This window comes from Podarcis pityusensis, assembly GCF_964106645.2.
Source record: "Podarcis pityusensis genome assembly, chromosome: 10".
Lineage (NCBI taxonomy): Eukaryota > Metazoa > Chordata > Lepidosauria > Squamata > Lacertidae > Podarcis > Podarcis pityusensis.
In genome coordinates, this window is record NC_138035.1 from 26,712,783 (window position 1) to 26,735,705 (window position 22,923).

General features: G+C 44.4%; 1 protein-coding gene across 6 annotated transcripts in view; it reads left to right on the forward strand.

Annotated features, from left to right (window-relative positions):
* ABTB3 (ankyrin repeat and BTB domain containing 3) overlaps positions 1-22,923 on the forward strand; it is a 250,373-nt gene that overhangs the window by 161,801 nt on the left and 65,649 nt on the right. For all 6 annotated transcript variants that reach the window (XM_080971671.1, XM_080971670.1, XM_080971672.1 and 3 more), the window contains exon 4: positions 15,698-15,850. In XM_080971671.1, coding sequence (XP_080827797.1) covers positions 15,698-15,850 — 153 coding nt within the window. The remainder of the gene's footprint in view (positions 1-15,697; positions 15,851-22,923) is intronic.

Sequence of the window (22,923 nt, forward strand, 5' to 3'; positions counted from 1 at the left end):
ATTTTTACGCTTTGGCTATCCCAGAGAGAATGTCACTGCTGAGGTGCTATAGCATTGTATTTTTCAATATCCATACAAGTTGATAAGGATCTGGGAGTGTTTACCTCCAAATAATCTACACCCTCTCAGCCTTTCAAGTCTACTATTGGTTTTGTTCCTCTCCATTCTGTGTGTGCTTGTCAATTTGATATACACCCCCCCAAAAAAAATTTCCAGTCAGATTTCAGGGGGTGAGGGTAGTGTCTTCTCAGTATTGCTGCTCCGCCCTTTTGAGCAAATGGTATCACTGCTGGGGTGAGGAAAGTGAGTGTGGCAGCACTCCTGTTCTCTACTGCTCCCACATTGTGGTGTTCCCTACTGACATAGTTTATTTCTGAGCATTATGTCCTATGGGTTTTCTAGACATTAAACAAGATGTATACGGTAAGTCAGCCCTCCTTCTCTGGGCCTACTTACATTTATCTTTAAATGCCAAGTGTTGTTTTACACCTGAAGCCACTTTTTATAGTCCCAACAGGATTGGCAGGACTAAATCAAATTCAGTGGCATGCTTCCTCCTTCTTAAGTGTGCTAACTCAGTAGAGGGGCTACATTAATTGCTGGGGGTTCCTTGCAAGAGCTGGTTGGCGCATTGTCTCTGCTTGCTAATTTGTGTGGGCTTCCTTTCCTTGGTAGCACCTCATCTGCCAACTGTGTTGGCACGACCCTTATCATTGCAAGAGCTGGTTGCTGTATAGTATTTCTTTTTCTATTATTCTGACTGAAAGTGTAGTTTTTACTGTCTTGGAATCAACATTAATTTTTTTTGGCAGGATACTGGAATTCCTCTCTGATGTTTGGGCTGTTTTTTTGGGTTCATCCTATGGCCTTAGGGTGAAAAATTCATTATACCATTTCTGCTCCCCCCCCCCAACTTTTCTTTTTCCCTTGAAGCCTTAAATGATTTGAAAGAGTCTGTCCACCATCCCCATTCCCTACCCTGCCTTTTAATTTCCAGTCTGAGTTGTGTGTGTTCGTCTCATATTGTTGAATGTTATAGCAGGTGTAGCCTCATTTTGCATATGTGTTTTCCAGCCAATGTATAGTGGGACCTGTTAAGAAGTAAAAGGGCAACAGGAGATGGAGTTGGGGCGGTGGGAATAAAGACACATTAAATTAACGATAAACCACCAGAGGACTTTGTGTATGACCTATTTTTTTGTTTTAAAACTCTGGGAATATATCGCTAATATTGCTGGCTCCTATCAGGAGTGTTTTCCTGACTAGGTGTCATAGCACATGTCTGGAGTAGTTATAACTATTGTTGTACATAGGAAATTTCCATAAGCACAAATGCTTATAAAACAAAACAATTATTTCTTTATTAAATTGATATGACCCCTTTTGTGCAAAGACCACAGGGTGGCTTACAACACAGAACACAAATTTCCGCAGGTGGCATAATATCTGTACAACATAAAAATCAAAGCAGTTCTATAAATACTACTATAATAATAAGGAAACATAATAAGATACATGTTCTCATAATAGCAACGGCATAAAATAGGAGAGGAGCAGTGGGGTGTCTAAGTTACAAAAACAGTGCACAGCAACAAAATCTTCTGTCTATCCATGTTGTTGTTGTTGTTTAGTCGTTTAGTCATGTCCGACTCTTCATGACCCCATGGACCAGAGCACGCCAGGCACTCCTGTCTTCCACTGCCTCCCACAGTTTGGTCAAACTCATGCTGGTAGCTTCGAGAACACTGTCCAACCATCTCTGTCGTCCCCTTCTCCTTGTGCCCTCCATCTTTCTCAACATCAGGGTCTTTTCCAGGGAGTCTTCTCTTCTCATGAGGTGGCCAAAGTATTGGAGCCTCAGCTTCAGGATCTGTCCTTCCAGTGAGCACTCAGGGCTGATTTCCTTAAGAATGGATAGGTTTGATCTTCTTGCAGTCCATTGGACTCTCTAGAGTCTCCTCCAGCACCATAATTCAAAAGCATCAATTGTTTGGTGATCAGCCTTCTTTATGGTCCAGCTCTCACTTCCATACATCACTACTGGGAAAACCATAGCTTTAACTATACAGACCCTGTCTATCCATAGGTAGCTCTTATTTCTCACCCCCACTGAAAATGGACAGGACCCCCCCCCCCCAGCTCTCATCTGGGAGCTTTCCTCTCCTCTCCCAGTCTGTTATCCTCGACTTCACTTCCTGCCTTTTCACCATCTACCTGCCACTTTCAGGTACTACATATACCAGAGGTTGAGAATCTTTTCTTTTTTCTACTGAAAGCCAGAATCCCTCAGGGGCAATTTGTTGGAAATTTATCATATGCTAATATGTTCATGTGCAAATCTAGAAATAATTACTACAATTCAAATAGGAAAACAATGCATCTTACCACGGTGGGAAAGGCTTGTGATCTGGTGCATTGTGTACCTGCTCAGTTTCCAGGCCAAGTGCTAGCTTCTCATGGACCACTTAAAGGCCCCTGCTTTCCCTCCTTAGGGTTCATTATCTTTAAACCAGGCCTGCTGCAGACAGGCCTTCAAACAGAGGAGTGTCTCCTGTAAAATAGGGCATATGGCCACCTTTTTTTTTATTTCCCCTATCAGTCAGGTTAAAAAAAAATGCTATGTGAGCCTGTAAATCTTTTTTCTGAGAAATTTTTATTTTTTCCCCAGTTGGCAAACATTTCCCACAGCCTTTCAGCTCTTCCTTTTGGGTAGCTTTAAAGCCTTGCTTGTTGAATTAGGGAAGTGCATGAATGTTATAAAACTTGCAGTTTATAAGTATAAACAAAAATCGCAAACACCCGATTAATTCTTACAGGCTCAGACTTGCTAAACAAATTACAGGTATAGCCCCAGATGCAATACCCCACCCCCGCAGCATATTAGACATTGGGGTCACATTTTTCATCCTTCTTTAGTACTCTATTTTTCAACTCCCCCCACCTTTAACATTACAGGTTCATTATTTGCTTGAGAAGGCATAAAATAAGAAAGAGGTTTCAAGTCTCTTAACGATGTCAGGAAACAGAGAGTGGAACACACTGTATATCACACTGAATGGCTACGTGGGATATGCCCAATTGGGTCGTTTTTTTGCTCTGAAATTTGAGCTACAAGAAGGTATGGAGAAACTCCAGGTCCTGGGACTTGCCACCTTTTGTGCTCTATTGAGCAGGTTTCGGTTTGGGTTTATTTTTACAAAACCATGTAAAAGAGGTACAAGTGTGTGTTTTATTTACTTTAATTGTTTAGAAATTATATTGTGCTTTTGTGAACACATGCACCCATGAGTTCTCAAGACAGCTGATAAGAAGACTCAAATGATACATGACCGCAGTGGCTCTGCCCCTTTCATGCATACTGCTCCATTTTGCGTGGTTTTACTTGTTTTGTAATTGTTAATGGTTGTATCTGTTTCATAGCTGTACAGTATATTACTGTAACCCACACTGGGACCTTATGGTGAAGAATAGGTAAGAAATCTAAACAAACAAAATACAGCATGAGCATGAAGGATATGATTCAGAGGACATTAAAGTCAGGTAAAACTTGCAGCTTTTGAAATATGTCATTTTCAACACATCTAAAATTTGTGGTAGGGACTTTTAGCAACCATTAGCATCAAATTTCTGAATTTTTATATGGTCACCTAGAAGAGAAAATCTTGATGTGTTCCTCTCTCTAGCCTTTCATAGAATCATAGAATCATAGAGTTGGAAGAGACCACAAGGGCCATCGAGTCCAACCCCCTGCCAAGCAGGAAACACCATCAGAGCACTCCTGACATATGGTTGTCAAGCCTCTGCTTAAAGACCTCCAAAGAAGGAGACTCCACCATACTCCTTGGCAGCAAATTCCACTGTCGAACAGCTCTTACTGTCAGGAAGTTCTTCCTAATGTTTAGGTGGAATCTTCTTTCTTGTAGTTTGGATCCATTGCTCCGTGTCCGCTTCTCTGGAGCAGCAGAAAACAACCTTTCTCCCTCCTCTATGTGACATCCTTTTATATATTTGAATATGGCTATCATATCACCCCTTAACCTCCTCTTCTCCAGGCTAAACATGCCCAGCTCCCTTAACCGTTCCTCATAAGGCATCGTTTCCAGGCCTTTGACCATTTTGGTTGCCCTCCTCTGGACACGTTTGTCAGTGTCCTTCTTGAACTGTGGTGCCCAGAACTGGACACAGTACTCCAGGTGAGGTCTGACCAGAGCAGAAGACAGTGGCACTATTACTTCCCTTGATCTAGATGCTATACTCCTAATGATGCAGCCCAGAATTGCATTGGCTTTTTTAGCTGCCGCGTCACACTGTTGGCTCATGTCAAGTTTGTGGTCAACCAAGACTCTTAGATCCTTTTCACATGTACTGCTCTCAAGCCAGGTGTCCCCCATCTTGTATTTGTGCCTCTCATTTTTTTTGCCCAAGTGCAATACTTTACATTTCTCCCTGTTAAAATTCATCTTGTTTGTTTTTGCCCAGTTCTCTAATCTGTCAAGGTTTGAAGTGTGATCCTGTCCTCTGGGGTGTTAGCCACCCCTCCCAATTTGGTGTCATCTGCAAATTTGATCAGGATGCCCTTGAGTCCATCATCCAAGTCACTGATAAAGATGTTGAATAAGACCGGGCCCAAGACAGAACCCTGTGGCACCCCACTAGTCACTCTTCTCCAGGATGAAGAGGAACCATTGATGAGCACCCTTTGTGTTCGGTCAGTCAGCCAGTTACAAATCCACTGAGTGGTAGCATAGTCAAGACCGCATTTTACCAGCTTCTTTACAAGAATATCATGGGGCACCTTGTCAAATGCCTTGCTGAAATCAAGGTAGGCTACATCCACTGCGTTCCCTTCATCTACCAGGCTTGTAATTCTGTCAAAAAACGAGATCAGGTTAGTCTGACATGACTTATTTTTCAGAAATCCATGCTGACTATTGGTGATCACAGCATTCCTTTCTAGGTGCTCACAGACTGTTTGCTTAATGATCTGCTCCAGAATCTTCCCTGGTATTGATGTCAGACTGACTGGGCGGTAATTATTTGGGTCCTCTCTTTTCCCCTTTTTGAAAATTGGGACAACATTTGCCCTCCTCCAGTCTGCCAGGACTTCGCCTGTTCTCCAGGAATTCTCAAAGATGACTGCCAGTGGTTCTGAGATCACATCTGCCAGTTCTTTTAATACTCTTGGATGCAGTTCATCTGGCCCCGGAGACTTGAATACATCTAGACTAGCCAAGTATTCTTGTACTATCTCCTTAGTTATTCTGGGCTGTGTTTCCTTTGCTGAATCATTTGCTCCAAATTCTTCAGGTCGGGCATTGTTTTCTTTATCGGAGAAGACTGAGGCAAAGAAGGCATTGAGGAGTTCAGCCCTTTCTGTGTCCCCTGTTTGCATTTCACCATCTTCTCCTCTGAGTGACCCCACTGTTTCTTTGTTCTTCCTTTTGCTACGAACATACCCATAAAAGCCTTTTTTGTTGCTTTTAACCTCTCTAGCAAGCCTGAGTTCATTCTGTGCTTTAGCTTTTCTGACTTTGTGTCTACACGTGCTGGCTATTTGTTTGAATTCCTCTTTGGTGGTTTCCCCCCTTTTCCATTTTTTGTACACATCCTTTTTTAATCTTAACTCAGTTAAAAGTTCTTTAGATAGCCACCCTGGCTTCTTTAGGCACCTTCCATGTTTCCGTCTCATTGGTATTGCCTGACGTTGTGCTTTTACTATCTCCCTCTTAATAAACTCCCAGCCATCATGAACTCCCTTTCCTTTTAGTATTACTGTCCATGGGATCTCACCCAGCACTTCCCTAAGTTTTATGAAGTCGGCTTTCTTAAAGTCAAGAAATTGAGTCCTAGTATGCTTGGCTGCTCCTTTCCGCTGTATAGTAAACTTCAGAAGAGCATGATCACTCGCGCCTAATGATCCTTCCACTTCTACCCCACTAACCAGGTCATCAACATTGGTTAGGACCAGATCTAAAATGGCTGTTCCTCTTGTTGCTTCTCCCACTTTCTGGACAATGAAGTTGTCTGCAAGGCCAGTGAGGAATCTGTTTGACCTTATGCTCTTGGCTGAGTTTGACATCCAACAAATATCCGGGTAATTGAAGTCCCCCATTTCTACTATCTCCCTTCCTTTTGCATGCTTGGCCATCTGTTCCAGGAAGGCATCATCTATGTCCTCCATTTGGCTTGGGGATCTATAGTAAACTCCCACAATGAGGTCACTGTTATTCTTCTCTCCCTTAATTTTGACCCAAATGCTCTCACTTTGGCTTTGAGGTTTTAAATCTTGGATCTCTTCACAGGTATACACATCCCTGACATATAACACCACTCCTCCTCCTTTCTTGTCTGGTCTGTTTCTCTGAAATAGATTGTATCCCTCCATTATTACATTCCAATCGTGGGACTTATCCCACCAGGTTTCAGTGATGCCTATTATGTCATATTTAGTTTGCTGTACCAAGAGCTCAAGCTCATCTTGTTTATTTCCCATGCTTTGCACATTAGTGTACAGACATTGAAGTCCATTAGCCTTTGCCCTCCTTCCATTTTCAGTGGCTTTTTAGTGGTGACTATGTACCATTAGGGCAGGATTTTGGAGCCTGGGAGAGAAAAGAAAAATGGAGGGACCTCTTAGGTGCCACTCTCATTGAGATATCGCTTTGCCACTTGCATGATCAGTATTAGTCCTGCACTCACTGATGCTTTGGTGTTCACAGCCAGGGGCAGGCTGCCTTTCAGATTTGCAATGGATGAACATCTCTCCTTTCCTATTTTGGATGCATCCTGAAAACCAGAAATACACTCACAGATATTTTAGAAGATTAGCATTTTGTTTACAGTACTTACATTTTTAATGTTTATATTGTTTAGCTTTTTAAGAGATTATATATGGTTATTTTATACAGAGCTCCTAATTAATACGTAAAGTGCTTTAAAATAATTTTTTTTAATGCAATCATTTAGAGCAACTAAACTTTTCTGGTTGTAAGTTCAGTTGTGTAGTGAAGAGAAACCAATTAATGCATGCTGCTAATGCAGTGTCGGATTATAGTGTCATCCCACAGAAAGCGATCTCTAGTTTATTTTTATCCTACTGCCTTTCAAATTACCGCACCACTTTAATTTTGCCTTCCTTATTTTCTTCACAAGATTACACAAACATTTAAAGAAATCCCTGTTGGTGCTCCATGTTGATTCTACACACATATGTACCCAATCAAGACATTTCACGTATAATTCAGTCCTGCACAATCTGTGACTCACACAACCTATGTGTCAGACCACAACCCATCAGCCATGGATTCGTAGTTTGACAACCAGTAAGCCAACAGCTTGGTGGGGCTGTGCTACTTCCCTGACCTCCCTCTGACTGAGTCTCAGTTGTATTCTGGAACAGAGGAGGGAGGTGGCAGTGGGAACAGCATGGTGCAAATGTGCCAATGAAAGCCATTCTGTGCACCGGCCAGAGTGTTTGCACCTCACCACCACCTCGCCCCTCCTTATCCACCCTGATATGCAGCAGCAACTCAGTTGGAAGGAGGTCAGGTAAGTGCCATTATCCCACCATGCCACCCACTACTGTTTGACAACCCCACTGCTTTTGTTATATGAGATTGGCAGCAAAAACAGGAGGTTTATCAAGCTCCGGGTGGGTTGCTTGTGGAATGCCCTCCCTTAGGAAGGTTTGCCTAGTGCCAAAGCTGGTATCTTTCTGGCCCCAGGGGAATATCTTTTCATTTGCCTGGGTCTAACAGTATATCAACATCTCTCGTTTAAATTAGTTGATTTTATTGATTCTGCTTATTCTTCTCTGTTGTTCTGTGCTGCTTCCTGTGGTTTTAGTGGGGGTTTTTTGTTGTAAGGGCAAAGGGAGCATAGCACAGTGCCAGAGCAAATCCCATATTACCATTGAGGTCTAATCTGAAGCTCCATTTACATTGTGTCTGGGTGTCATGATCTGGCAGGATGACAGGGAGGAGGAAGAGGACCCCGGCAAAAGGTGTAGCTGGGTCTGGGACACAACGGGGCAAGCAGGGGATAGGGAAGGAAGTACTCACAGGGTGATGAGGATGGTATGTGGATGAGATCAATGCACAGGAACCAGAGCATCAGGACCCATCACCAGAGCCAGTGTGGTGTAGTGGTTAAGAGCGGTAGTCTCGTAATCTGGGGAACCGGGTTCGATTCCCCGCTCCTCCACATGCAGCTGCTGGGTGACCTTGGGCCAGACACACTTCTCTGAAGTCTCTCAGCCCCACTCACCTCACAGAGTGTTTGTTGTGGGGGAGGAAGGTAAAGGAGAATGTTAGCCGCTTTGAGACTCCTTCGGGTAGTGATAAAGCGGGATATCAAATCCAAACTCTTCTTCTTCTTCTCTGTTTGCAGAACATCCCAAGTTCAGGTCCTGGTATCTCCAGTTAAAACGAGCTTAGGTAACAGCTGATGTGAAAGAACTATGCCCTAGACCCTAGAGAGCTGCTATCAGTTAGGATAGACTGATGGAGGAGAAATTTGGTCAGGTCAAATTTCACATCTTCAAGGTAGTCCTGATTTAGAGACAGCAGAGCAAAATTACATAATTTTATTTCTTAATGGTTGAGCATCAGTCATGTTGCATGGGCAGAGCATAGCTTTGTTGCTGACCCTTTAAAAAAAAGAAGAAATAAAAAGGCTCAATGTTGTGTGCTCCAGCACATAAGAAGGGAAATGCAAAGCCTGCAGAGAGAGGATTTTCCTGAGAGCTAACACTGATCTTCCGAAGCCAAAGCCTGGAGAAGCTGTTTGACAGTTTCATCTCAGCAGCAAGTCCAGCAGAAGTCTTGAGGCAAAGTCTGAAAGGAGGTTGCAGTGGATGAAACAATTGTATTTCTTCACATTGTGCCTATAAAATTTTAATCTTGCCCAAAATGAATGGTTGCCATATTTGAGACTTTTTAATCTAGAAAAAGAAATGGCCAGCATATCTATCCTAACCATGGCCACAACTGCACTATACATTTTAAGCAGTATTGTATCACTTTAAACAGTCATGGCTTCTCCCAAAGAATACTGGGAACTGTAGTTTCTTCAGGATGTTGGGAGTTGTTTGAACACCTCATTCCCCTCACAGAGAACACCTCATTCCCCTCACCCTCTTCCTAGACACAGGACATTGAGATCCATGCTATTGGAGCTTCAGGATGTGTGTGTTGTCATCTGAGGGATCAGCTTCTGGCCTTGTCTCTGTAGACACTGACTCCTCAGTATCCTGCTCTACCTCAGCAGAGGATGCCTCCTCCAGTCTGAAATCCAAGTAAACGTGGATCCTGACAGGGAGAAGTGCTCCATCTCCCTAAGGACTGGATCCTGCTCTGGACCTTCATGTATTCCCTTCAGGTGTCTTGTGCCCCCAAGGAAGTCTCACCCCAGAATTTGAGATGGCCACAATACCACAATGTGGTACAGGCATGGAGAAATCAGTTGCGCTGCTCATTATCAGTGATGTCATGGAGCAGATATGCTTTCCAAAAGACTCCTGTGATACTTGCATAGTCTTTTGCCTGGGGAAATAATTCCATTGTCAACACTGGATGTTGCACTGAGATATCCTGTGTTCTTACCTGTGAATAAGTCTCAGCAGATGCATAGGATTGCACTGAAAGCTTTATTTATTTATCATTGTTGCTTCAGTTCGAATAAAATGTCAATATCTTGAAATCTATATATCTTCCTTTTTGTGCCTAGAGAGTCTATGCTTTCTCCCTTTACTTCTGTCCCCCAAGGCAAAGCCTTGTTCTAGCTGCTTGTTCATCTATCATTTATGCATTTCTTTGATTGCATGGTTTAAATATCATACCAAACATGTCCTGCCCGTCTTTTTGGCTGGAAGCATACATACTAATCAGAGGCTCTGTGGTGGACCAAGGGACTTCTCTCCCCAAATCATATCTCCATCAGGTTTTTTTTTTAAAAAAAAAACCAACAACTCAGAAACTGTATTCCTAAAGGCACTCTTCCCAGCACTGACCACCACCACTGTCAATGTAGATTAAGTTGCTCATGGAGCAATCATGGAAGACAGAAGAGTACTTCCCTATCAGTCCACTTTGGATTGGTAGCCAGGTTTTTGGGCTTATAGGCCTCTAAAGCTATATATAGTGAGTATGGAGTAGTGATAGACATTCAGCAGGTGATAAATAATCTTGCTGGTTTTTTAAAAAGCCATGCATAGTTTAAGGTGCCTGTGAATGCTTCCCATCATGCCCTGAGCAGGTGCTCCAGATTCTTGAGCCTTTTTCTTTTTCAGTAAGTCTGTAGCCCTCCTAGAAAGAAGGTTATGGGGCAAACTGTGCAGATAACTTCTAAGTGATTTATATGAGGGTGGTGGGGTTACCTTGTATGTTTTCCCTGGTTTTGAGGAATTCTCCCTGCTGTTATTAGGCAGCAGCAGTGTTTGTGTGTATTCGTGAGATCACCATAATCAAGACCAACAGGACCTAGCTGATTTCTCATGGTAAACATGATGATGATGATGATGATGATATTTGTACCCCGACCATCTGACTGGGTTTCCCCAGCCACTCCGGAGGTGCATGTCTTTCTGATTTTGTTTTATGCCTCCCCCTCTTCATGGCTGCCATTTTGTGACTGGCACCTCCAGCACTCTTTCAAAATTCAAAATGTGTTTGGTAGTCCAAAAAGGACGGCAACCCTTGGTTTGTATGGGGGTGGGGGGTGGCTATTTTTCAAACTCTGAAGATGGGCAGCATATGGAATGTTTATGAACATCCCATAGCATCACAGGAGCTCAGCCACTTGGTGGCAAAAAGGGTCCTTTCAGCAATGTACCGTAGCTTTAGAAAACAACGTAGATTTAGAAAAAAATGATGAGACAAAGAACCAAAGTGAAGGCTCACCAAGACCATCATAGTGACACTATGAGCCAGTGTGGTGTAGTGGTTAAGAGCGGTAGTCTCATAATCTGGGAAACCGGGTTCGCCTCTCCGCTCCTCCACGTGCAGCTGCTGGGTGACCTTGGGCCAGTCACACTTCTTTGAAGTCTCTCAGCCCCACTCACCTCACAGAGTGTTTATTGTGGGGGAGGAAGGGAAAGGAGAATGTTAGCCGCTTTGAGACTGCTTAAAGGGAGTGAAAGGCGGGATATCAAATCCAAACTCTTCTTCTTCTTCTTCTTATATAATAATAATAATAATAATAATAATAATAATAATAATAATTTATTATTTATACCCCGCCCATCTGGCTGGGTTTCCCCAGCCACTCTGGGCGGCTTCCAAAAGAATATTAAAATACTATGATACATCAAACATTAAAAGCTTCCCTAAACAGGGCTGCCTTCAGATGTCTTCTAAAAGTCTGGTAGTTGTTGTTCTCTTTGACATCTGGTGGGAGGGCGTTCCACAGGGAGGGCGCCACTACCGAGAAGGCCCTCTGCCTGGTTCCCTGTAACTTGGCTTCTCGCAGTGAGGGAACCGCCAGAAGGCCCTCGGTGCTGGACCTCAGCGTCTGGGTAGAACGATGGAGGTGGAGACGCTCCTTCAGGTATACTGGACCGAGGCCGTTTAGGGCTTTAAAGGTCAGCACCAACACTTTGAATTGTGCTCGGAAACGTACTGGGAGCCAATGTAGGTCTTTCAAGACCGGTGTTATATGGTCTCGGCGGCTGTTCCCAGTCACCAGTCTGGCTGCTGCATTCTGGATTAGTTGTAGTTTCCGGGTCACCTTCAAGGGTAGCCCCACGTAGAGCGCATTGCAGTAGTCCAAGCGGGAGATAACCAGAGCATGCACCACTCTGGCGAGGCAGTCCACGGGCAGATAGGGTCTCAACCTACGTACCAGATGGAGCTGGTACACAGCTGCCCTGGACACGGATTTAACCTGTGCCTCCATGGACAGCTGTGAGTCCAAAATGACTCCCAGGCTGCGCACCTGGTCCTTCAGGGGCACGGTTACCCCATTCAGGACCAGGGAATCCCCCACACCTGCCCGTCTCCTGTCCCCCAGAAACAGTACTTCTGTCTTGTCAGGATTCAACCTCAATCTGTTTGCCGCCGTCCATCCTCCAACCGCCTCCAGACACTCACACAGGACCTTCACCGCCTTCACTGGTTCTGATTTAAAGGAGAGGTAGAGCTGGGTGTCATCTGCATACTGATGAACACCCAGTCCAAACCCCCTGATGATCTCTCCCAGCGGCTTCATATAGATATTAAAAAGCATGGGGGAGAGGACAGAACCCTGAGGCACCCCACAAGTGAGAGCCCAAGGGTCTGAACACTCATCCCCCACCACCACTTTCTGAACACGGCCCAGGAGGAAGGAGCGGAACCACTGTATGACAGTGCCCCCAGCTCCCAGCCCCTCAAGACGGTCCAGAAGGATGTTATGGTCGATGGTATCAAACGCCGCTGAGAGATCCAGCAGAACTAGGAAACAGCTCTCACCTTTGTCCCTAGCCCGCCGGAGATCATCAACCAGTGCGACCAAGGCAGTTTCAGTCCCGTGATGAGGCCTGAATCCCGATTGGAAGGGATCCAAATGGTCCGCTTCTTCCAGGCGTGCCTGGAGTTGTTCAGCAACCACTCGCTCAATCACCTTGCCCAAGAATGGAAGATTTGAGACTGGGCGATAGTTGGCCATCGTGGCCGCATCTAAAGATGGTTTTTTAAGAAGCGGTTTAATAACCGCCTCTTTCAGCGGGTCTGGGAAGGCTCCCTCACGGAGGGAAGCATTCACCACCCCACGAAGCCCATCGCCCAGCCCTTCCCGGCTAGCTTTTATAAGCCAGGATGGGCAAGGATCAAGGAGACAGGTGGTTGGTTTCACTCGTCCAAGCAGCCTGTCCACATCCTCGGAGGTAACAGATTGGAATTGATCCCACACAATTTGACTAGACAGGACTCTAGCACTCCCCCGCCCCGGCCCTGCTCCCACGGTGGCGTCTACCTCTTCCCGAATCTGAGCGACTTTATCTGCAAAAAACTTTGCAAAATCATTGCAGGAGATCATGTGGCCCGTATTGGGCCCCGATGTAGCAGGTGGTTCCGCTAAATTGCGGACCACCTGAAAAAGTCTCCTGCTGCTGTTTTCTGCAGATGCAATAGAGGCGGCGAAGAAAGCCTTCTTCGCCGTCGCTACCGCCACTTGGTAGGCTCGACACTGAGCTCTAACCTGTGTCCGGTCAGCTTCAGAATGGGTCATCCGCCACCGGCGCTCTAGCCGTCTCAACGATTGTTTCATTGCCCTCAGATTCGTGGAAAACCACGGGGCCGTCCGGGCTCCATGCAATCGGAGAGGGCGCTTCGGAGCCAAACAGTCAATAGCCCTGGTTAACTCCACATTCCAGCGGGCCACCAGGGAATCAGCTGAAAGGCCATCAACATGGGATAAAGCATCCCCTACCGCTCTCTGGAAACCATTTGGATCCATTAAGTGGCGGGGGCGGACCATCCGAATCGGTCCCACCTCCCTGCAGAGGGGAAGGGTCGCGGAGAAGTCTTGCTAGCAACTGGTGTAATCCGCTGTTTTGCCATCCTCATCTTCCCAGTTCAGGTCATATTTGTTTAGGACCTCATCCAAAACTGCAGTTGCTTTCTATGTGGGGTAATCCCCCTTTGTCCTTACACACATTTTCCTTTTGGAAATGTTATACCAAGCAATACCTGTAAGAAGCCTAGTGAGGTCATCATTTTTGTACACATTGTGTCATAAACCTGAGCATACCTTTCCCCAGAACTCTGCATCTTTGTCTTTGGTTTGTGTATGTGGGGCAAGAGGAGCACCCTTTAGCCTAGACTACGAAGAAGATTGCCTAAGGCAACCTGTGACTCTCCCCAACCTCCTGGTGGTGTTTTTTGTATGGAAATGATAAATCTACACCTGGCACCTGCCTGGAGCAGGATAAGAAAATCCAATTCAACCAAATAAGTGCTCCGCTCTTCCTTTGCTGGCTCAGAAAACAAAACCTGGTCTAGTCAGTTTAAAGTATGCAAGGGTAATTATTACAAGGGGAGGCTTGTGGGATAGGGCACCCAGCCAGGTTCAGAACATCTTTCATACAAAAGGGGGGGAAACGGAATAGACCAAGAGCTGTGATGAGCTGAGAAACTAAGAATTCAAAATAAGATGGGCCTACCAGAGAATCTGAATAAAAATTGAGTCCTTCAGGGTGACTGAGGCTGGTGATTATGAGCAGAATTGACTGAGAATGGTTTTGAACAAGCCATGGTGGGATGAATGGGAGTTTATTGAAAGCTTTTTTATTATTTTGAATGGCTGCAGTGATCATATATAACTCTTGAAAATAAGAGGGAGGGAAATCTACCCTATTTTCTCCTTGTATCTATGAGGTTTTCGCACTGCAACTGCTTGAAAATAAAGATGACAACAAAGGATTGCAGTGTGGAGTGGAATTGTTCTAAAGTGGGATCAAATATGTCTCTTTTTATGAGATATAAATGTAAGAAATCAATAAAATAAATAAAAACAAAATAAATAAGTTTCAAGAGCTGCAGTGGTGGGAAAATAGAGTAAGAAGTTTGCAACTGAAGTTAGCCCAGATATTTCAAACTGATGGAGTTAGTCCTCCAAACATCCCAATTCCAAACTTCAGTTGCATTGCTACCTATAACGGGAGAGACCATTCAGGTGTATGCATAGTTTTGTGTGCACACAGCAAGGTTTCTACTGGGTTTCCCAAACTGCATTATTTATCCTGTATGTTCATTTCCCCAGTAGATTTTTACACAGGCATCAGAAGCTCTTTCCATGATGAGAGTCGGAAGTGCTCACCTTCCTGTAAGGCACTGGGCATGCTACAATGTTAGAATTACAGTAAGAGACCCCATTACATTCCTGGATCTTCCTGCCCAAAATCAGTGGTTGTCATTCTGAAAAACATTCTCTTGATAGCAGCCTGAAAAGAAAGATACTGGTTTTTCATGAAAACTGTAACAGGGTCATCCTTCTTGGTAATTTAAATGTATTTTTAATATTGGGCAGACTTACGCTAACTTCAATCATATTCTGGACCAGGTTTGGCATTACACTAGTTTTGAAATTAAAATTTCATAATGTTGTTTTTTAAGCTTCTGTTGCCTTTTATTCAAGAAGGGGGAGTGAATGGTCTTCCCTCTCACCCTGTTTTGATCTGGGGTTGGGCAGATAGAGCTTTGGCAAAAAGGTACTTTATAGTGATTTTAAAGAAATCTGGTGGCCGTTTTCATTGTGATTGGGGGTCTGAAGGTTTTAATAAGACTCAGGTTGACACAGAAGCGTGCAAATCTCTCCCCACAATGTATATGTTCTAGAAAAGAGCACTGACCTGTGAGCAAAGTTTGGGGACTTGCTGTCTTAGCGAAGCCAATTCAACCGTTCCAATTACAGTTCCTTACAAATTCTCTGCAATAATTTTCATTGCCTCTAGTATAGATATGGATATCATTACCCTGGCTTTTAAGATGTTTTGTTCTGTGAAACCGACTTCTTTTGTTGAATCTATACTGTTCTGTTTGGATTAGAAAGGTTTTTGCTGTTTCACTTGTTTTTATAACTGTAAACTGTTTAACTTCCTTTTTTTATAACTGTTTGATTATATTATTGTAACAACGTTGAAGGGCAGGTAAGAAATATTCTACACAGCACACAATATACTGCCATGGGAGGAAAAATAGCTTCTTTGTCTTGTTCTTCCTAGGCCGTTCATTGTGCTGCCACCTCTGATGGAATGGATCAGAGTAGCTCTGGCTCATGCAGGTCACCGTCGCAGTTTCTCCCTAGACAGTGATGATGTACGGCAAGCGGCCAGGCTTTTGCTACCAGGAGTTGACTGTGAACCTCGGCAGTTAAAGTAAGTCTGTGCAAAAAAATCCCAACACAACCCCAACCCCCCCCCAACCTCAATGCGATTCGTTAAAGAGATTGCTGTGGTTTAACAAGCTGAGCAAGGGTTCAGTTACATACTCTGTCTGCTGATTTGCAAGTTGCTTTCTAATCTCCCCCGCCCCCTTACCATTTAGCTTATTTTAAAAAAACCTGTATTTCCTTCACATGGATGTTGAGCCAGTTTTGGAATCTGCAAGGCTTACGTGCCTGCATGTTTAAATAGCTAGATCAAGCCCCCTAAGCCTTTTCTTTTGAATTCTGTTTGTATTTCCCCTTCTTTGCCATCAGATGCTGTTTCCGTAATGAGAGAGTGAAGTGCTCACCTAATTAGCTCGGTCTTGCTGTGCTCCTTTGCAAAATTCAGAGGTGTTATCTAAAAGGCATCTCCCCTTCTTTGCAGCAGCCATGGTTTAAATAGCATATTTTTCACTGAGAAGTACTTCCAGCTCCTGCTGTAAGATTTCTGTTTTCCATGCTGAATTTCTGTTTCTGGAAAGGAGGTTGCTAAGAGGTTGCATTGCATATTTTTAAAATAGAAAAAGTATGCAGCGGTATTGCAGCTAGTGATTTCCAAATGCCGCTGTCAATATGTAAGTTATGCATACATTTTATATTTTTAAAGAGCTTGTTGCCATTGTGCTCATGTATGTGAAGGTACAAAAGTGTTGGGTTTTGATGTATCCTTCATTGTGGGAGATTTTATTTAGATTCGCTTTTTATATGGAATGACTTATGCTTCAGCATTATGAGCCTGTAAAGGCAGAAATTCGTCATCTAGTTGCTTAGTAGCTTCAGAGGAGAGTGAAGCTGACAGTCCTTGGGCTATTCCTCAGAGACCAGTAGATTCAAACTCATGTGTGCATATTATTATTATTATTATTATTATTATTATTATTATTAATTATTTTCAGCAGCTTCACAGTGAGTTATAAAAGACTCCCTTCTTATATGTGGAAAGGATTATATGTATATCCCTTGAGACAGCAGCCGCTGTGTTGGCAGGGTCTGATGTTACTTGCTGCAATGGAAAAATAAGTCTGTGCATCTCAGATTGTTTAGAACCATGAGAGACTATGCATGGGAGTAGCTTATGGGGAAATGACATCACTGGTTAATTTATCAGAAGCCCCTTATTAACGAGCCAGATTAATGAGTTGCCCCTTTTTTGTATGTTAAATCTCCAAGGAAGAGAATAGACATGTTTCTGTATGCCTTCCCTTATTTTTGTAACTTTGCCCTGGTGATTGTGTTGTTGTTGTTTAGTCGTGTCCGACTCTTCGTGACCGCATGAACCAGAGCACGCCAGGCAGTCCTGTCTTCCACAGGAGTGTGATTGTGTTTTGGACAGGTTTTTGCTACCCTGCTTATTACACACTTATGTGTACAGTGGTACCTCAGGTTACATATGCTTCAGGTTACATACACTTCAGGTTACAGACTCCGCTAACCCAGAAATAGTGCTTCAGGTTAAGAACTTTGCTTCAGGATGAGAACAGAAATCGTGCTCTGGCAGTGCGACGGCAGCAGGAGGCCCCATTAGCTAAAGTGGTGCTTCAGGTTAAGAACAGTTTCAGGTTAAGTACGGACCTCCGGAACGAATTAAGTACTTAACCTGAGGTAGCACTGTATTTCACTGAGCATAATAACATACCTCTGTTTGATCAAACTGAAGGCTTATCTAGTCCAGCCTCAGGGCCAGCCTTATCATTAGGCATAGACTGAGGTGGCTGCCTCAGGTAACAGAAGGGAAGCAGGGCGTGGTGCAAGGTGTTGGGAAGCGGCCTGCCTCTGCCCCCTAAACTAGGCAGCTGCCCTCAGGAGGATGCCAGTGTTAAAATAAGAATGGACTTGGAGTTCTGTCAGCTTCTTTTATGTGAAATGGGGGTGGCATGTTGTCCTTCGCCTCAGGCATTGCATGTCTTGGGCCAGTCCTGAATCCAGCATCCTGTTTATCACACTGGCCTACCAGATGCCTATTGTAAACCCACAAAACAGGGTATGAAGGCCAGAACACTCTCCCACTGTTGTTCCCCAGCAATTGATATTGAGACTTGCTGCTTCTGAACAAGTGCTTAGGGCTAAACAAATATTTGCCCCCCCCCAATATTAAGGATCACTCAGCATTTTCTCCACTTTTGCTTCAAATGTGAATTTGAGTGAATTGGATCGTGCCTTCTCTTCCCAGAGCAGCTGTATCACATCTACTGGTGTAGTCGGGTAATAGGATGAACTTGCAAAAAAGTGGTAGCACCCCCAATAATGTGTAAAGTAAATTGTAGCTCCAGTAGTAGCTTGCAGCGGAAGAAAAGAACAAAGATTTATTAGCGCTAGGAGCCAGTGACACAGCATTATCATTTTCACATAAAGACATGATAAATTTGTGTGTGTGTGTGTATATATATATATATATATATATATATATATATATTGCCACAACATAGCCAAGAGGCCAGATTTCTGTTATCAGAGAGCAAATACTTGAGGAATAGGGGCAAAAGCAATTTAGGAAGTAATAAGACCAAGTGTGTTTCAGGCCATCGCTAGAAGCATCAAAGCAAAAAATATTACAAAGATCAACTATGAAAAATGACTCTCTCTCTCTCTCTCTCTCTCTCTCTCTCTCCATGTGCACATGTGCACAAACACACACTTAGGGTAAATATATATTCATGTGTGTAGGCATACACACATAAATACACATATCTTACGTAGTATTAAACAGTATTTAACAGAATTTGCCCTTCAGGTAGGTTTGGGCAAGACAATAAGGCTATTGTATAAGGGGCAACAAGAACCCATAGATTACCTGGGAACTTTTCTAGAAGTGCAGGATGCAAGTTAGTCCTGTCTCTGTCTGCTCAAGAGAAACATACATGCAATGCAAACTTCCTTTAGTGCCACATTTCTAGGCGCAGGTCGGCACTTTAAAGCTCCAAGTCCAATTGGTTTGTTGTTGTTTTTTGCCCCAAAGGTCCGTCTAGCCCAGCAACCTCTTTCTCACAGTGGCCCACCAGATGCAAAGAGGTTAATAACTCATTGGCAGAACACATGTTTGTACAGTGGTACCTCGGGTTACATATGCTTCAGGTTACATACGCTTCAGGTTACAGACTTCGCTAACCCGGAAGTAGTACCTCGGGTTAAGAACTTTGCTTCAGGATGAGAACAGAAATCGTGCTCTGGCAGCGCGGCGGCAGCAGGAGGCCCCATTAGCTAAAGTGGTGCTTCAGGTTAAGAACAGGTTCAGGTTAAGAATGGACCTCCGGAACGAATTAAGTACTTAACCCGAGGTACCACTGTATAAAGAAGGTTCTGTCCCTGGCATCTCCAGCTACAAAAATCAGATGATAAGTGATGGGAAAGAAATTGTCAGAGCTGTTTCCCCTCCTTAAGAAGACCTCCCTGGACCATGAAATGCTAAATGACTATTGCCCAATGGTGAATGTTCCCTTTCTGGGCAAGGTGTTGTGAGTATGGGGGTATTGGTGGTCTGGCTTCAGGCATGCTTGGAGGAAACTGATTACTAGGATTCATTTCAGTCTGGCTTCAGGCCTGGTCATGGCACTGAAACTGCCTTGGTCATCCTGGTTGATGACATTTGTCGTGAGAGAGATGGGGTGGGAGTGTGACTCTGCTCGTTCTTCTCAATCACTCAAATGGCTTTTGATACTGTTAAGCACAGTATCAGATCCTGGAGCATCTCAGGGAGGTGGAGGTTTTGGGCACTGTGTTTCAGTGATTCTGCTCCTGCCTCCACGGCCTCAGAAGAAAGTTCAGTAGGGGCTTGCTCCCACGATTGCAGCCTTAATGTATCATTATTGTTTTGGTATTGCCAAAGAGGAGGAAGGTGCTTGTGGTATTTTCAAAATAACATGGCCACTACTGGGCACTATGCACCTTGACTTTGGGGCAGTAGGGAACTTTGCTGCTTTACCTCCTGCTAGTGCTGCTTCCAGCTTAAAAGATGCTAGAAAGAGTAGGAAAGCAGGAGGTCTTTTCAGAGCCAGCTAATAATACAAAATAAGTTCCCCATCTAATGAGATACAGCACCCTTTTCATATGCCTCTCTCCTCGAGCGTCCTTGTCCTCATCCCAAATTTTGAATAATCCTCTAATTCCAGCTATGACTGCTGCAATAATTAGGTATGGAAACACCAACCCAGCATGTGGCTGCAAACAAACTCCTTGACAAACATACAGCAGTCCCTAGGTACGGATGATTCCAGAGGATAAAGAGGATTTGAATACTTACAAGGTCATATTCGGGTTTCCTGATGGGAATCTCATCCTCTTTTGCTAACCTGGCGTCTAACACCAGTAATGAGGAATTATTGAAGTGTTGTCTCTTCTCCCCCCTAGTTCACTTCAATTCTTAATGCTATGGGAGATACAACTTCAAACATTACAGAATGTATGATTTCCTCTCTTATTCTTTTATTATGTACATGTCATGTTTAAGGTAAAGGGACCCCTGACCATTAGGTCCAGTCGTGACCGACTCTGGGGTTGTGGTGCTCATCTCGCTTTATTGGCTGAGGGAGCCGGCGTACAGCTTCCAGGTCATGTGGCCAGCATGACTAAGCCACTTCTGGCGAACCAGAGCAGCGCACGGAAAGGCCGTTTACATTCCCGCCAGAGCGGTTCCTATTTATCTACTTGCACTTTGACGTGCTTTTGAACTGCTAGGTTGGCAGGAGCTGGGACTGAGCAACGGGAGCTCACCCCGTCACGGGGATTCAAACCGCCGACCTTCTGATTGGCAAGTCCTAGGCTCTGTGGTTTAACCCACAGCGCCACCTGCGTCCCTACATGTCATGTTTACTCAAGGCCAAACTGGATGAGACATGAATGGGGCTCCTGAATTGGATCGGCACTGGAAAAGAGGTAGTTAGTTCACCCTCCTCATGCCATTTCTCTGACCTAGTTTGCTCCCCCAAAACTAACTGTCCTAGTGGGGAAAATGTACAAGTACCTTCATCTTTCCTCCAGAAAAATAAATAGTAACTTTGGGGAAGAATCAAGGGAAATGGTGCAGGGAAAATACAAAACTCCCAGCTAGCCCAGCATTCAGCTTTGATCCAATTTCCCCCCTCCTATGCTTGAGCAGTCAGGCCTGTGTCAAAGGGACCCTCTGCTTCCTTTTCAAATTTTCAGCCAGTTCCAGGTCTGCTCTAAAGCTGCTGCAGAGATTGGATCTCTCACTCACTCACTAAAGTTGCATCCTTCTGGGTCTTCTGATGTACTGTGTACCTTGAGGCTGAACAACATGACTGTAGACCAACTGCAAGCTTTGCATATGCAAAGAGCCTCCTGGAACTTGGCATACATCTCAGATTTCCCGCTGATTGCCTCCTACTCCCAGATAAGAAGGGAGGTGTTGGTTTAAATCACTGATTTCCTGTTTGGGATTTAAAGATCAGAGAAGAGGAATATAGGAAGCCACCTTGCACTAGGTCAGACCATTGGTTCATCTAGCTAAGTATGGCTTGAAGTGTCTGGCAGCAGCTCCCCAGGATTTCAGACAGGGAACATTTGCAGACATACCAGGAATTGATCCTGGGACTTAACTTGCATGCAAAGCAGTTGAGCTAAGCTGCCCTACTGAAAATAAAGCAAATAGATGCAAATTCTTAGCATTTTTAGTTAAACATACTTACTCAGAAGTAGGTCCTGTTGATTTCAGTGCGGTTTATTCCTGGGTGTGTAGATACAGCACTGCAGCCTAAATATATGATTTAAACTACTCCGCCAGTGCTGTTATTGGGAATCCTGCTCCCTGCCTGTTTCCCCCCTCTCTTGTTTTTAGAACCTACTCCTGATTCTCTTCAAAAATAAGTTTGCATTTCACAAATGAATATATGGCTCTCTTTAAAATGAAATTCTACCCACCAGACAAAACTTCTGTCTGATTGCAATCTCTTTTCCTGTCTCCGTAGGCGGGAGCCAAGTGTCGATCTTTCGGCAAGGATCTTTCTCCCTGCCCGCCCTTGCCTTCCACTGTTGCCCAGCACTCTGCCCCTTCCATTAGTAAAAACAAAAATCTTCTCTACGCCTTTTTCATCAGGCAGGAGAGGGGGCCACTGGGGTAAATGGAATGCAAACACTGTGAGACAGGTTACTGTATTTTTCGCTCTATAACACGCACCCGACCATAACACACACGTAGTTTTTAGGGGAGGAAAACAAGAAAAAAAATATTCTAAACAAAACAGTGGATGTATGATTTTTGTGGTTCATGCTGTGGCCACAGACATGTGATCTGACGGTGAGTTTGGAGTAGCCCAATGCAAAAATCCTGAGGATCCATGCTTTGTAACCACGTTTTTGCACCAGGCAACAGTGGGTGCGTGATTTTTTTGGTGCAAGATGTAGCCATGGACATGCTGTGTGATCTGATGGTGAATTTGGGGTGACCCAGTGCAAAAATCCTGAGGATCCATGTGGATCCGTGCTTTGTAACCACGTTTTAAGTGGGGAGAGAAGGAAAAGCACTCAAGGGACAAGGAGCACGCGTGGGATGTGTGGAGAAGGATGCTGCTAATAATGCAGAAGAGGGGTATAAGGGGAGAAGGCTCCTCTCCTCTCCCACTTTGCTCCTTTAAAGCAAGCAGGCTCTGCTTTTCTCCCTCCTCCCCGCTCATCCCCAGCTTAGCGAGCTGAAAAACTTTGCTGCTATGTAGCGAGCTGAGTGGGGAGGAGAGAGGGACAGAGAGCCTGCTTGCTTTAAAGGAACCAACCGGACAGGAGCCGCTTACACTCGTGTAAGCAGCTCCTCTCCTCTCCCGCTTTGCTCCTTTAAAGAAGCAGGCTCTCTGTCCCTCTCTCCTCCCCACTCAGTGGCTCTTCTCCCGCTTTGCTGTTTCAAAGCGAGCCACGGAGGAGGGAAGGAACGGGAATCATGGATCCTCTGCTCACGACTGTAGCAGATCCCCCCTGCCACCCGTAGGCATTCCCTCCATAACATGCACAGACATTTCCCCTTACTTTCTAGGAGGAAAAAAGTTAGTGTTATGGTGCAAAAAATACGGTACCTTCATG